The sequence below is a fragment of the Macaca nemestrina genome, chromosome 3 (genome assembly GCF_043159975.1).
Source record: "Macaca nemestrina isolate mMacNem1 chromosome 3, mMacNem.hap1, whole genome shotgun sequence".
Taxonomy (NCBI): Eukaryota; Metazoa; Chordata; class Mammalia; order Primates; family Cercopithecidae; genus Macaca; species Macaca nemestrina.
In genome coordinates, this window is record NC_092127.1 from 158,310,604 (window position 1) to 158,324,362 (window position 13,759).

At 38.9% G+C, this 13,759-nt stretch overlaps 1 protein-coding gene and 1 long non-coding RNA gene across 11 annotated transcripts in view; one reads left to right on the forward strand and one right to left on the reverse strand.

Moving 5' to 3' along the window:
• LOC105487966 (WD repeat domain 19) overlaps positions 1 to 1,319 on the reverse strand; it is a 93,725-nt gene extending 92,406 nt beyond the window's left edge. For all 6 annotated transcript variants that reach the window (XR_011621350.1, XM_071093721.1, XM_071093720.1 and 3 more), the window contains exon 1: positions 1,180 to 1,319. Coding sequence is in view for 5 of the 6 variants with exons in the window: in XM_071093721.1 (XP_070949822.1) it covers positions 1,180 to 1,185 (6 nt within the window). In the remaining variant the exon portion in view is untranslated. The remainder of the gene's footprint in view (positions 1 to 1,179) is intronic.
• A 217-nt stretch (positions 1,320 to 1,536) lies between these two features.
• LOC105487735 (uncharacterized) overlaps positions 1,537 to 13,759 on the forward strand; it is a 61,951-nt gene continuing 49,728 nt past the window's right edge. For 4 of the 5 annotated variants that reach the window (XR_011621353.1, XR_011621354.1, XR_011621356.1 and 1 more), the window contains exons 1-2: positions 1,538 to 1,674; positions 6,004 to 6,079. This is a non-coding gene — a long non-coding RNA (uncharacterized lncRNA). Of the gene's footprint in view, positions 1,675 to 6,003; positions 6,080 to 13,759 lie in introns of all 5 variants that reach the window. The other variant, XR_011621357.1, reaches the window with a different exon arrangement.

Below are 13,759 nucleotides of genomic sequence, written 5' to 3' on the forward strand. Positions count from 1 at the left end.
GTCGCTTAAATTGCCTCCAGCAAAAAATTCTCAACTGTAAATCATGAATAATATCTCTTCACTTCTAATATTTCATAAATTGTAAAGAGCTTTAGAAATAAAAATGGGAGTTATGATTACTGGTCCGTCAATTCCAATTACCACACTAATAGCCACGAAGAAGCATGAGGACACCTAAAATAATTTTAAAATTGAGCCTTCCGGCCGGGTGCGGTGGCTCACGCCTGTAATCCCAGCACTTTGGGAGCCCGAGGTCGGCGGATCACGAGGTCAGGAGAGTGACACCATCCTGGCTAACACGGTGAAACCGCAACTCTACTAAAAATACAAAAAATTAGCTGGGCGTTGTGGCACGCGCCTGTAGTCCCAGCTACTCGGGAGGCTGAGGCAGGAGAATCGATTGAACCCTGAAGGTGGAGGTTGCAGGGAGCATAGATTGAGCCACTGCACTCCAGCCTGGGCAACAGAGCGAGACTCTATCTCAAAAGAAAAAAAAAAGAGCCTTCCATTTCTTTGCCAGAGCAGAGCAAGGGGGAGACTGCTCGGATAAATCAGAAAGTGGGGTGGGCAAGAAGCCCAAGCCTAGAAACTGTGCGTGCAGAGGATGAGGCACATGAGCGTGAGACCTGAGTGTTCGGGTGCAGATTTCCTGTCAATAATGTACACTCGCTAGCAGGTGATTGAACTGGTCACAGGTAATACAACTTGAGGTTATTCTTTAGGAGGCTTTTCATTCTTTTTAAGACGCTGGGCAGCTGCGCGTCTTGCCAGAGGTGTAGCCCCAAGAAATGAGGTAGCTCGTGATATCCGACCCAGTCAACTTCACCGCGACCCTCCAAACGCGTTTACTCGACCCGTTCTTTCCGCGTGCGAAGCTGGGGTATCTTTAGATTCAGTCCGCTCATTTCGGCCAGGGAGGGGTTCCTACTTTCTGCACCGCTTCCACAGCGTCTGCAGTCCCAAAAATGAGAGGCCTCTCTCTCCGCCCTCTCCTCTCATATTTTCTTTCCTTTCTCTCTCGTCCGTCCAACTTCGCCCCCGCCCTCTCTGGTCACCTCTCTCTCTCATTTCCAACGAACTCGGAAGGAGGGAGAGGGACAGATACCCTCCTTTAAAAGCGAGCGAGGGTCAGTAGTCGCGTTTTCCCGCCCCCGGCCCGGGGATTTGTAAGTTATTTACCTTCATCTCCAGGCTCGAGCAGCTACGCGAACTATGAAGTACGCAGGCGCACCCGGTCTCCACCAAGCAGGCTACCGCGTTCCCGTCACCCAGGAGACCGCGCGAGCAGCGACCAATCAGCGAGCGCTAACTGAAAGGCGGTGCCTCGCGGGGCCGGGTCAAGCGCACCGCCCTCTGCGAGGGTGGGCAAAAGGCGGAGGGTGGAATCACGTGACATCAGAGAAGCTGACCCCAGGAAGTTGGGCGTTGCAAGGCCTTGCGGGGCCTCGGCTTCCTGGCTGGCTCTGATTGGATGAGATTTGTCCGGGAGAGACGGGCTCGGCGAGCCCTCAAAGGGGCGTGCGTATATTTTGGACCGCGATGACTAAGATGTCAGTGGTGGCCAAAGGGGGCGCCGGGAAGCTGAAGGAAAGACGCAGAATGTTGGATTAAAGGAGGCAGGATGGGCCAAATACTCCTACACAGTCCGCGCAAAGAGGGGTTGGACGAGCTCGGGTATATCTTTTTTTCTTCCAGGATTCTGGGGTAGAAGGGATGAGGCGTAAGAGGTACAGTAGTTTATTTCAAGATAGGGTTGTTGTTGCTTTTTTTTTTTTTCAGTTTCACCAAAATATATATATATATTTTTTCAGTTTCAACAAAATGTGCTAGCTAACGTGGGCAGGAAAAATGAGCTCCAATAATTTTCCTTTATAGTTTGGACCTGGCAGCTTTCCCCCAAGTATAAAGCCCTGTCGTATAGTATTTGTGCTGCGTTATTTATAGCATGAAAGTGCATTTTTTGCCCAAGCGTCTGAAAGTGTTGAAACAGTCTACCTTTTGCTTTTCTTTTCGACATCAGGTAGGAATCTGGCTTAGAGAAAGTTAATCAATGGTTTGAAATAATTAATGATGAATGTTTGCAAATTCTTAAGTAGGGTGCTATGCCTTTGCACTGGGATTTTCAGTTATGTTACAAGACAGGGGTCCGGATCCAGACCCCAAGAGAGGGTTCTTGGATCGCGCGCAGGAAAGAATTCAGGGCGAGTTCTCAGTGCAGAATAAAAGCAAGTTTATTAAGAAAATAAAGTGGTGAAAGGACAGCTACTCCATAGACAGAGCAGGACGTTCCTGAAAGTAAGAGGAGGGACGCATCCACCCTCGTTACAATGCTTGTATATATGGGGAGACGTGCTCTGCTACAAGAGTTTTGATCAAGGATTAATTTTCTTGATTATTTTGCAAGAATAGATATCTTTAAAGCAAAATTAGGAATGCCAAGTCTGGGTCTGTTTTAGTAAACATTATTAATTTGTTCCCTTAATTGTAAACATCTACAGGCGAGGGATGCCTAACTTCTGAAAATGCAGCCCAGCAAGTCTTAGCCTCATTTTCCTAGCCCTCACTCAAAATGGAGTCGCTCTGGTTCAAATGCCTCTGACAGTTAGGTTAATTACTTAAATTTTTACTGAAAGATTCCTCTGCTGAAAAGGTAAGCATTTAAAAATATGCCAGAGCAATCAGTTCTTAACAAGACCTGCCCTCAGGAGAAAGTATTCTACCAAAGCCTAGTCTGCTGGGGTTTTATCAGAGCCTAAACTACTTGGGAGAAGGGAAATACACAACTCCAGCCTCCATAAACCATCCTGTTCCACTTAAGTGTGGGAGATTAAGAAGTATTGGTGGCTAGGCTCAGTGGCTCACGCCTGTAATCCCAGCACTTGGGGAGGTCGAGGTGGGGGGATCACTTGAGGTCAGGAGTTCAAGACCAGCTTGGCCAACATGGTGAAACCTTGGCTAACATGGTGAAAACCCGTTTCTACTAAAATACAAAAAATTAGCCCAGCGCGGTGGTACATGCCTGTAGTCCCAGCTGCTCGGGAGGCTGAGGCAGGGGAATCGCTTGAACCCGGGAGGGGGAGATTGCAGTGAGCCGAGATCGCACCACTGCCCTCCAGCCTGGCAACAGAGCAAGACTCCGTCTCAAAAAAAAAAAAAAAAAAAAAAAAAAAAAAAATTATCCTGGTGTGGTGGCACATGCCTATAATCCCAGCTGCTCAGGAGGCTGAGGCATGAGAATTGCTTGAACCTAGGAGGCAAAGGTTGCAATGAGCCGAGATTGTGCCAGTGCACTCCAGCCTGGTGACAGGGCTAGACTCCATCTCAAAAAATAAAAATAAGGCAGTACTGGTGACATTCACCATCCACACAGATTCACCATCCACCCAGGCTCGCTAAAGGCTGAGGCCTAATCATAGGACTGCAGAACACTTGCCCTATCCTGTACCTTACCACACACCACTAAAAGCCTACTTACCAGCACTCCTTTTATCTAGTACATCCTGTCTGGTGTTGTTTTCTATTGTTTATGACAGAATACATAAAACTGGGTAATTTATAAAGAAAAGGAACTCATTTCTTATAGTTATGGAGGCTGAGAAGTCCAAGGTCAAGGGAGTGCATCTGGTGAGATCCTTCTTGCTGGTGCAGACTCTCTGAAGAGTCCTGAGGCAGCACAGGATATCACATGGTAAGGAGGCTGAGTGTGCTAACGTTCTACCTAAGGTCTCCTTATAAAGCCACCAGTTTCACTCCCATCATGAGCCACTACTTCATTAACCCATTAATCCATGAATCTGTGGATCTGTGAATGAATGAATCCATTCATGAAAGTAGGGCACACAGGATCTGTTTGCCTCTTAAAGGGCCCACCTTTCAATATGGCCACATTGGTGATTAAGTTTCAACATGAGCTTTGGAGGGGACGTTCACACCATTCCAGATTTCACCAAAAAATTACAAGGCATACTAAAAGGCAAAAAACACTGTTTGAAGAGACTGAACAAGCAGGAGAACTAGAATCATATAGAGCAGGAGTGTTGGAATTATGAGACCAGGACTTTACGGGCAGATCACGAGGTCAGGAGATGGAGACCATCCTGGCTAACATGGTGAAACCCCATCTCTACTAAAAAAAAACCAAAAAAACAACAACAAAAAAACTAAGACGAATGTGCTACTGGAGGTAATGGAAAAGTAGACAACATGCAAGAGCACATGGAAAATATAAACAGAGAGATAGAAATTCTAATAAAGACTCAAAAAGAAATGCTAGAGATAAAAAACACTAACAGAAATGAAGAATGCTCATGATTAATTTCCCCCAAGTTCATGTCTGACAACAAATCACACGTCCTAGAAGCTCAGAGAACTCCAAACAAGATAAATGCTCAAGAAATCACACCTAGGCATATCATATTTAAACTCTGAAAAATAAAATATTTTTTTAAAATCGTGAAAGAAGCTGAAGGGAGGGGGGACATTACGTATAGGGGAGCTAAGATAAGAATTACATTGAATTCTCAGAAACCATGAAGAAGAGAGTGGAATAAAATAAAGTGTTGAGAATTTTTTTAAAACCCACAAACCTAGAATTCTGTATCCTGTAAAATTATCCTTCACCAGTGAAGGAGTCCACTCCTCATTGATTAGATGCCAAACACAAAGTGGCTAACTTTGGTGAAAGGATCTTGACCTGCCTTTTTCAAACTGAAACTACTTCTTGCCATGCATTTTCCTCCTGACTCAACAGTAAAGCTGCTTTAGTTCTAAGTGTTTTGATACTACAAGGATGTAGTGGTCAGTAATCAGATCAAGACTTGGAAAAAATAAAAGAGTATTTCATGTAAACATTATTTGGGGGTTACTCAAACAATACCACTAATTTATGCTTTAATGTAAAACACACACACACATTTTTGCAGAAGCACTATATGAGGATTCAAATCCCTGAATACCAGTAAATGGAATTGAGAAATATTTTTGTGTAAGAATGATAAGGAAGTTGATTCTGTACTGTGAAGGAGGTACAATTTTTTCATGTAGACTTAAAATTTTTTTTATTGTGTTTCATGGCCAGGAGTAGCAGCTCAAGCCCATAATCCCAGCACTTTGGGAGGCCAGAGGTGGGAGGTTCACTTGAGCCCAGGAATTTGAGAATAGCCTGGGCAACAAAGTAAGACCCCTTTGCTACAAAAAAATTAAAAAATAAAAATTAGCCAGGCATGGTGGCATGTGCCTGCAGTGCCAGCTACTTGGGAGGCTAAGGCAGGAGAATCCTTTGAGCATGAGTTCAAGGCTGCAGTGAGCTATGATCACGCCACTGCACTCCAGCCTGGGCGACAGAGTGAAACCCTGTTTCAAAAAAAAAAAAAAAAAAAGTGTTTTATGTTTTTTATACTGTTTTTAACTAAAGTTATAAAAATGTTTCCAACAAGTTATCTCTCCTTATGTTTTAAGAATCTAAATTATCTTGATGAGTTGAAGTAAGGGTGTTAGCAGCTTTCTAATTAGTACTATAAATCTGTCTAAACAAGAGGACATTCTAGTACACAAAATAATGTCACTGTTTCAAACCAGTCTAGACCAAAAAAAAAAAAAATTAAAATTTTCAGAGTCAAAAATGAACATCTGAAGAGAAACTAATTCCTCCTTAAAAATAAAAGTATCTTCAAAATAGAAAAAAAATTTCAGAATCATTTCATAGTTTAATTGCAATATGTCACTAACAGATGGTGATTCTTCTCTTGGGAAAGATTTAAGTAAAAACTTTGATATAAAACCAAGGTAAACATACAGTGTTCATGTAAATGTACACATGGTGTAACATATCCTTATCATTAAGCTAATTTTTAAATTAAAATCAAAGATTTAAAAAAGTGAAGAAGTAAAGACTTTCTTAGACCCAAAAAAAAAAAAAAAAAAAAATTGAGGGAATTTGTTGCCAGTAGACCTGCCTTGAACAAGAAATGTTAAAAGAAGTTTTTTTTTGTTTTTTTTTTTAAGAGAGAAAGAAAATGATATGTCAGAAACTGAGATATCCATAAAGAAAGAAAGAGCATTGGGAAAAGAATAAATGAAGGTATAATTAAATATTTTTTCTAATACTTAATTGATTTAACAGGTAACAGTTTGTTCTGAATAAGAATAGCAACAATGTATTCAATGACATATGCTTATATATAAATATATGCTTATATATAAATATATGCTTATATATAAGGGAATTAATGATAATGATTTAAGGAATGGGAGGGAAGAAATAGAAATAATTTATTATAGGGTACTTATGTTACCTGTGAAATGGTAAAGTGTTATTTGACAGTGGACTTGGTAAATGTATATTGCTAAATATAGGGCAACTACTAAAAAAAGGTTTTAGAAAAGTGAAATTGATATGCTAAGAAAGGAGAGAAAATGGAATAATATAAAATGCTCAATTAAAACCACAAAAGTCAGGTAAAAAAAGGTAGAAGACAAAAATAAGAACGAAGAACAAATGGAAATGAAACCATACAATGTCTGATCTCAAGCCTTAGGCACTTAAACTAGAAATCAATAACAGAAAAATTGCTGGAAAATCCCCAGATACTTGGAGATTAAACAACACACTTCTAGATAACACACGGATCAAAGAAGAAATCTCAAGAGAAATTTAAAATAGTTTGAACTAAATAAAGTGAAAATACACTTGGTAAAATTTGTAGGATGCGGTAAAAGCACTGATTGTTTTGTTTGTTTTTGCTTAGTTTTTTTTTTTTTTTTTTTTTTGAGTTGTGGTCTTACTCTGAATCCCGGGCTGGAGTGGGGATGCAGTGGCATAATTATACCTCACTGCAGCCTCAGACTGCTGGCTTCATGCTATGCTCCCACCTTGGCCTCCTAACATGCTGGGATTACAGGCATGAGCCACCATGCCTAGCAAAGATAGAAACTTATAGCATCGAATGCATATTTTAGAAAAGAAGAAAGCTCTAAAAATAAATAATCTAAGCTTCCACTTTAGGAAACTAGAAAAAAATTTAAATTAAAAGTAAAAAAAATAAAAGATATAATAAGAATTAGAGCAGAAATCAATAAAATTGAAAATAGGAAATCAATAGAGAAAGAAGACCAAAAGTTGGTTATTTGAAAAGAGCAATACAATTGACTAGCCTCTAGCTAGACTAAGAAGAAAAGAGAGAAGACTCAAAAATTATTAATGTCAGCTGTTCTAATGAATTACTAATGAATAGCCTGTATCTATTTAAAAAATCAGACCAGCAATTAATAATTTTCTAGGCCGGATGCAGTGGCTAATGCTTGTAATCCCAGCACTTTGGGAGGCTGAGGCGGGTCGATCACCTGAGGTCAGGAGTTAGAGACCATCTGGCTAACATGGTGAAACCCTGTCTCTACTAAAAATACAAAAATTAGCTGCGCGTGGTGGTAGGCGCCTATAATCATAGCTACTCGGGAGGCTGAGACAGGAGAATTGCTTGAACTTGTGAGGTGGAGGTTTCAGTGAGCCAAGATCATGCCACTGCACTCTAGCCTGGGCGACAAGAGCGAGATTTGGTCTCAAATAAGTAAATAAAATAATAATAACTTTCTGAAAGAGAAAGCACCAGGTTCTGACAGGTTCACTGGTGAATTCTGCCAAACATTTAAGGAGGAAATTATACCAATTCTCTATGGTCTCTTTCAGAAAATAGAACCTGAGGGAATACTTCATCACTCATTCTTTAAGGCCAGCATTACACTAATACCAAACCAAGACAAATACATTACAAGAAGAGAAAACTACAGACCAATATCTCTCACGACCATAGATGCAAAAATTCTCAACAAAATGTTAGCAAATCAAATCCAGCAAAATATAGAAAGAATTATACACCGTAACCAAGTGGGATTTATTCTAGGCGTACAATGCTGATTCCACATTGGAAAAACAATTAATATAATCCATCACATCAGCAGGCTAAAGAAGAAAAGGTATGTTTGTAGACCAATGGATGAGAAAAAAGCATGTGACAAAATCTAACACTGATTCATGATAAAAACTCTCAATAAACTAGGAATAGAGAAAAACTTCCCAACTTGATAAAGAATGTCTACAAAAATCCTACAGCTAACATCATACTTGCTGGTGAGAAACTTGAGGATTTTCCCACTAAGATCAAGAACAAGGCAAGGATGTCCCCTTCTTACCACTCCTTTTGAGCATCATACTGAGAGTTGTAGCTAAGCAATTAGACCAGAAAGAAAATGAAGGGTATACTAATTGGGAAGGGAGGGGGAAAAACCATCTTTGTTTGCACATGATGTGATTGTCTATGTAGAAAATCTGAAGGAATGGACAAAAAAGCCCTCTTGGAACTAACAAGTGATTATAGTAAGTTTGCAAGATACAATGTTAATGCACAAAAGTCAATCTCTTTCCCCTATACCAGTAACAAACAAGTAGAACATGAATTTAAAAACACAATACCATTTACATCAGCATCCCCAAAATGAAATACATAGCTATAAATCTAATAAAATATATACAAGATCTATGTGAAGAAAACTACAAAACTTTGTTGGAGAGATAGTCCATGTTCATGGATGGGAAAACTCAGAATTGTTAAGATGTCAGTTTTTCCCAACTTAATCTACCGATTGAATGCAATAAAAATCCCAGCAAATTATTTTGTGGCTATTGACAAACTGATTCTAAAGCTTATATGGAGAGGCAAAAGACGCAACTCAGTTTTGAAGGAGAAGAACAAAATTGGAAGACTGACACTACCTGACTTTAAGACTTATGCCACAGTAATCAGAGAACATGATACTGATGAAAGAAAAGATGAATAGATCAATAAAACAGAATAGAAAGCATAGAAAAGACCCACATAAATTTAGTCAACTGATTTTTTTTGTTTGTTTTTTTGAGATGGAGTCTCACTCTGTCGCCCAGACTGGAGTACAGTGGCATAATCTCGGCTCACTGCAACCTCCGTCTCCCAGGTTCAAGTGATTCTCCTGTCTCAGTCTCCCGAGTAGCTGGGACTACAGTCGCACACCACCACAGCCAGCCAATTTTTGTATTTTTAGTAGAGATGGAGTTTCACCATGTTGGTCAGGCTGGTCTCAAACTCCTGACCTCAGGTGATCCACCCATCTCAGCCTCCCAGAGTGCTGGGATTACAGGTGTGAGCCACTGTGCCCTGCCTGATCTTTGACAGACGAGTAATGGCAATACAATGGAGCAAAAGTAGTCTTTTCAACAAGTTGTGGTGGAACAACTGGACATCCACAAGCAAGAAATGAATGTAGACACAGAGCCTTTTCAAAAATTAACTCAAAGTGGATCATAAACCTAAATGGAAAATGTGGAACTATAAAGCTTCTAGAATATAGGAGAAAATCTAAGACGAATGTGGGTATGATGATGACTTTTTAGATACCACCTAAGAGCATGGTCCCTGAAAGAAATAATTGATAAGCTGGACTTCATTAAAATTTGAAATTTCTGCTTTGCAAAAGACAACTGTAAAGAGAAGACAAGCCACAAACTAGGAGAAAATATTTGCAAAAAACACATTTGATAAAGGATTATTACCTAGAATATACAAAGAATTCTTAAAACCCAGCAATAGAAAATGAACAACATGATTTTAAAATATGTAAAAGATCCGAACAGACACCTCACCAAAGCCAGTATACCGATGGCAAATAAAGATAAAGAAATGTTCAAAATCATGTGTCATTAGGGAATTGCAAATTAAAACAACAACTATTACACACCCATTAGAATGACCAAAATCCAGAACACTGACAACACCAAATGCAAGTGAGGGTGTGGCACAACAGGAACTCTCACTCATTGCTGATGAGAATGAAAAATGGTTCAGCTACTTTGGAAGATTGTTTGGCAGTTTCTTACAAAACTAAACATACTGTTAACATACAGTCCAGCAGTCATGTTCCTTAGAATTTATTTAAATGAATTGAAAACTATATCCACACAAAAATCTGTATAAAAATGTTTATAGCAGCTTTATTCATAATTGCTAAAAGTTGGAGGCAATCAAGATTATCAAAATGTTTGTTAGTAAGTGAATGGATAAATAAGCTATGGTATATCCAGACTATGGAATATTATTCAACACTAAAAAGAAGTGAACTATCAAGCCATGAAAATATATATAGGAACCTTAGCAGCAAATTGCTGAGTGAAAGAAGCCATTCTGAAAAGGCCACATACCGTATGATTCTAACTATATGACATTTTGGAAAAGGCAAAACTATGGATATAACTGTCAGTGGTTGCCAGGAGGGAGGGTGGGAAAAATAGGCAGAGCACAGAGGATTTTTAGGGCAGTGTCACTATTCTATACAATACTGTATTACTATGGTGAATACATATCATTATACATTTGTCAAAACCCATAGACTGCACAACCTCAAGAGTGAACCCCAATGTAAACTATGGAATTCGGATGACAAAAATAATTCATCAACCATACTTAGTTCAACCAATGTATCACTATGGTTAAAATGGAATTTTAAGGGACCAGAATACCCAAAACAAAAGAATAAAGTTGGAGAACTCACATTTTCAAAACTTACTATAAAGCTGAAGCAACTAAAATAGTGTAGTATTGGTATAGGATACTATATATAGATCAATGGAACAGAATTGAGAGTCCAGAAATAAAACCATACATCTGAGGCCAATTGATTTTCAATGATTGTCAAGACAATTCAGTGGGTGAAAGAATAGATTTTTTCAACAATTGGTGTTGGGACATGCAAAAAATGAAATTGCACCCCTATATCCCAGAATATACAAAAATTAACTCAAATGGATCAAAGTCCTAAATGTAAGAGCTAAAACTATAAAATTTTTAGAAAAAGCCAAAGAATTCCTGACCTTGGTTTAGACAATTATTTGTTGGATCTGACACCAAAATCGCAAGTGACAAAAGAAAAAAATAGACAATTTGTACTTCATCAAAATTAAAAAGTTTTATGCTTCAAAAGACAACATCGTGAAAGTAAAAAGATAACCCATAAATTGAAAGAAAATAATTGCAAATCATATACCTGATAAAATATTTATATCCAAAATAGATAAAGAAATCTTACAACCCTAAAACAAAGACAAATAACCCATTGAAAATGGGAAAATGATTTGAATAGCCATTTCTCCAAGGAAGATCAGAGGGTATGAAAAGTATATGATCAGAGAGGGTATGAGAAGCGCATATGATCAAACAGAGTATGAGATACACCTATGGTCAGAGAGGGTATGAGAAGCGCCTGCAATCGGAGAGAGTAGAGAAGCATGTATGATCAGAGAGGGTATGAGAAGCACGTATGATCAGACAGAGTATGAGATACACCTATGATCAGAGAGGGTATGAGAAGTGCGTATGATCAGAGAGGTTCTAGAGTAGGGAAACTGAGTGCTTACGTAACAAGCAAGTTTTTTTTTTTTTTAAGTATGAAAGAATGTGGTTTCATTTCACAAGGTCATGCAAATATATCCACATCAGTTGTTATGAAAGAAGTTGGTAGCAGTACAGTCTGAGATGATGTGTGTGCTATCAGAAGAATTAAAATAACACATTTAAGAAGCAAGTTTTAAGCCTATATTTGTGGACCACAGGAACAACAAACTGTCATCCACCAATGGTAGTGTTCAATAGGGCCAACTGATATGAAAGCATGCAATAGCATTTTTAAAAAAATCTGGCCGGGCGTGGTGGTTCACACTTGTAATCCCAGCACTTTGGAAGGCCGAGGTGGGCAGATCACGAGGTCAGGAGCTTGAGACCAGCCTGGCCAACACAGTGAAACTCCATCTCTACTAAAAATACAAAAAATTAGCTGGGCATGGTGGTGGGCGCCTGTAATCCTTGCTACTTGGGAGGCTGAGGCAGGAGGATCGCTTGAACCCGGGAGGCAGAGGTGGCAGTGAGCTGAGATTGCATCACTGCACTCCAGCCCGGGTGACAGTGTGAGACTCTGTCTCAGATAAATAAGTAAGTAAATAAATAAATAAATAAATAAATCTGTTGTTGCACAACAGCAAAATTTAATAGTCTAATAACCACTTTATTATTTCACAATTCTATGGTTGACTGGGCTCTTCACAATGGTTTTTTCCTCCTCTGTGTGATGTTGGCATAGGCTCCTGTCATTTGTGGGCTTGATTAGTTTGGAATGTCCAAGATGGCTCGCTCAGATGGCTGACATTTGATATTTGCTACTGGCTGCTGGCTATTGGCTGGGAGCCCACCTGGAGCTATTAGCCAAAGCTTACTTACATGTGGCTACTTAATATGTGGCCTCTCCATGTGGCTTGGGCTTCTCAGAACGTGGTGGCTGGATTCTGAGAGAAAGCATCCTAAGAATAAACTTGAAGAGGTAAAATTGGAAGCTGTCAACTGGCATGATGCCCACATCTGCCACATTCTTTTGGGTAACCAATTCACAGATTGAGCCCAGAGATAAGAGGAAGGGAAAAATATTCCACCTCTCAATGCACATGATCACAAAGAATTTATGGTCATTTAAAAACGATCACAAGCGCCAACAGAAATCAGAAGCAAAGCACAATGCACCAGTTCTAATTTTAAACAAATAATTACCAGTAATTTTTCTCAAACTGCAAAGATTCAAAACTATGCAATTCACCCATTTTAAAGTTTGAGACCAAAATTTTTCTTTGAAAGCTTCATTAAAAACAAATAGTAAAATTACTATGTAGAAAGACCTGAGAAGTATTATATTTAAACATAAACAGTATAAAATATTGATTTTCTTTCAACAAAGAATTTTTAAAAATCAATGACATTATTGTGCATAGTACATTTGTTTTCTTTTAACATGTAAAAACAGACTCCATTAACAATTACAGATCTAACATTTGGAGTTTCAGCTGCTTGCAAATGGCTGTGAAAATCATGGAGTATTTGAATTACAACCTTTGAGGCTGATGTGTAGTGCCATCAGATCACTTATCTAGTGAGTGAGCTTAGTTTTCTATCTGGCATTTGCAACTTTTTGGAATTTGCTTTATTCTACATGTTATCATTTGTATTAATAAGTATTAATACATTTGTTTCTTTGTGGTAAATAATTCTCAAGAGTAAAAAAATATAGAGCCAACTGTGACAGTAGAAAGCCAGAAGCCTGTACAAATGTTGACATACTCATGAATATGAGTGGTTCAACATGGTGAAACCCTGTCTCTACTAAAAATACAGAAATTAGTTGGGTGTGGTGGCATGCACCTGTTATCCCAGCTACTTGGGAGGCTGAGGCAGGAGAATCGCTTGAATCTGGGAGGTAGAGGATGCAGTGAGGTGAGATCACACTACTGCGCTCCAGCCTGGGTGACAGAGCAAGACTCTGTCTCAGGAAAAAAAAAAAGTTATCTGAGGTCACTAATATCAAGAATCCAGTGTACTATGCAAGGGGACTTCAAAAAGTTTTTGAAAGATGGAATTAAAAGATTAAAAATTAAAAATGTAAATGTATTTCTCAAAATAACTCCATCATGCTCAAGACAGTTTTGTAAGCCATGATAGCCGCTTAGTCCACCCCTAAAGAACTGAGAATCCTGTAAATTTAACCAAGTCAATGCAGTCTTTTTTACATTATTAACTGAAGAAAAATAGGTGCCTTTTCAAGATTTTTTAGGATTAGAAAACAAAAGTAAGTCAGAAGGGGCAAAATCAGGACTGTACGGCAAAAACCTAATGATTTCCCATTGAAACATCTGCAAAAT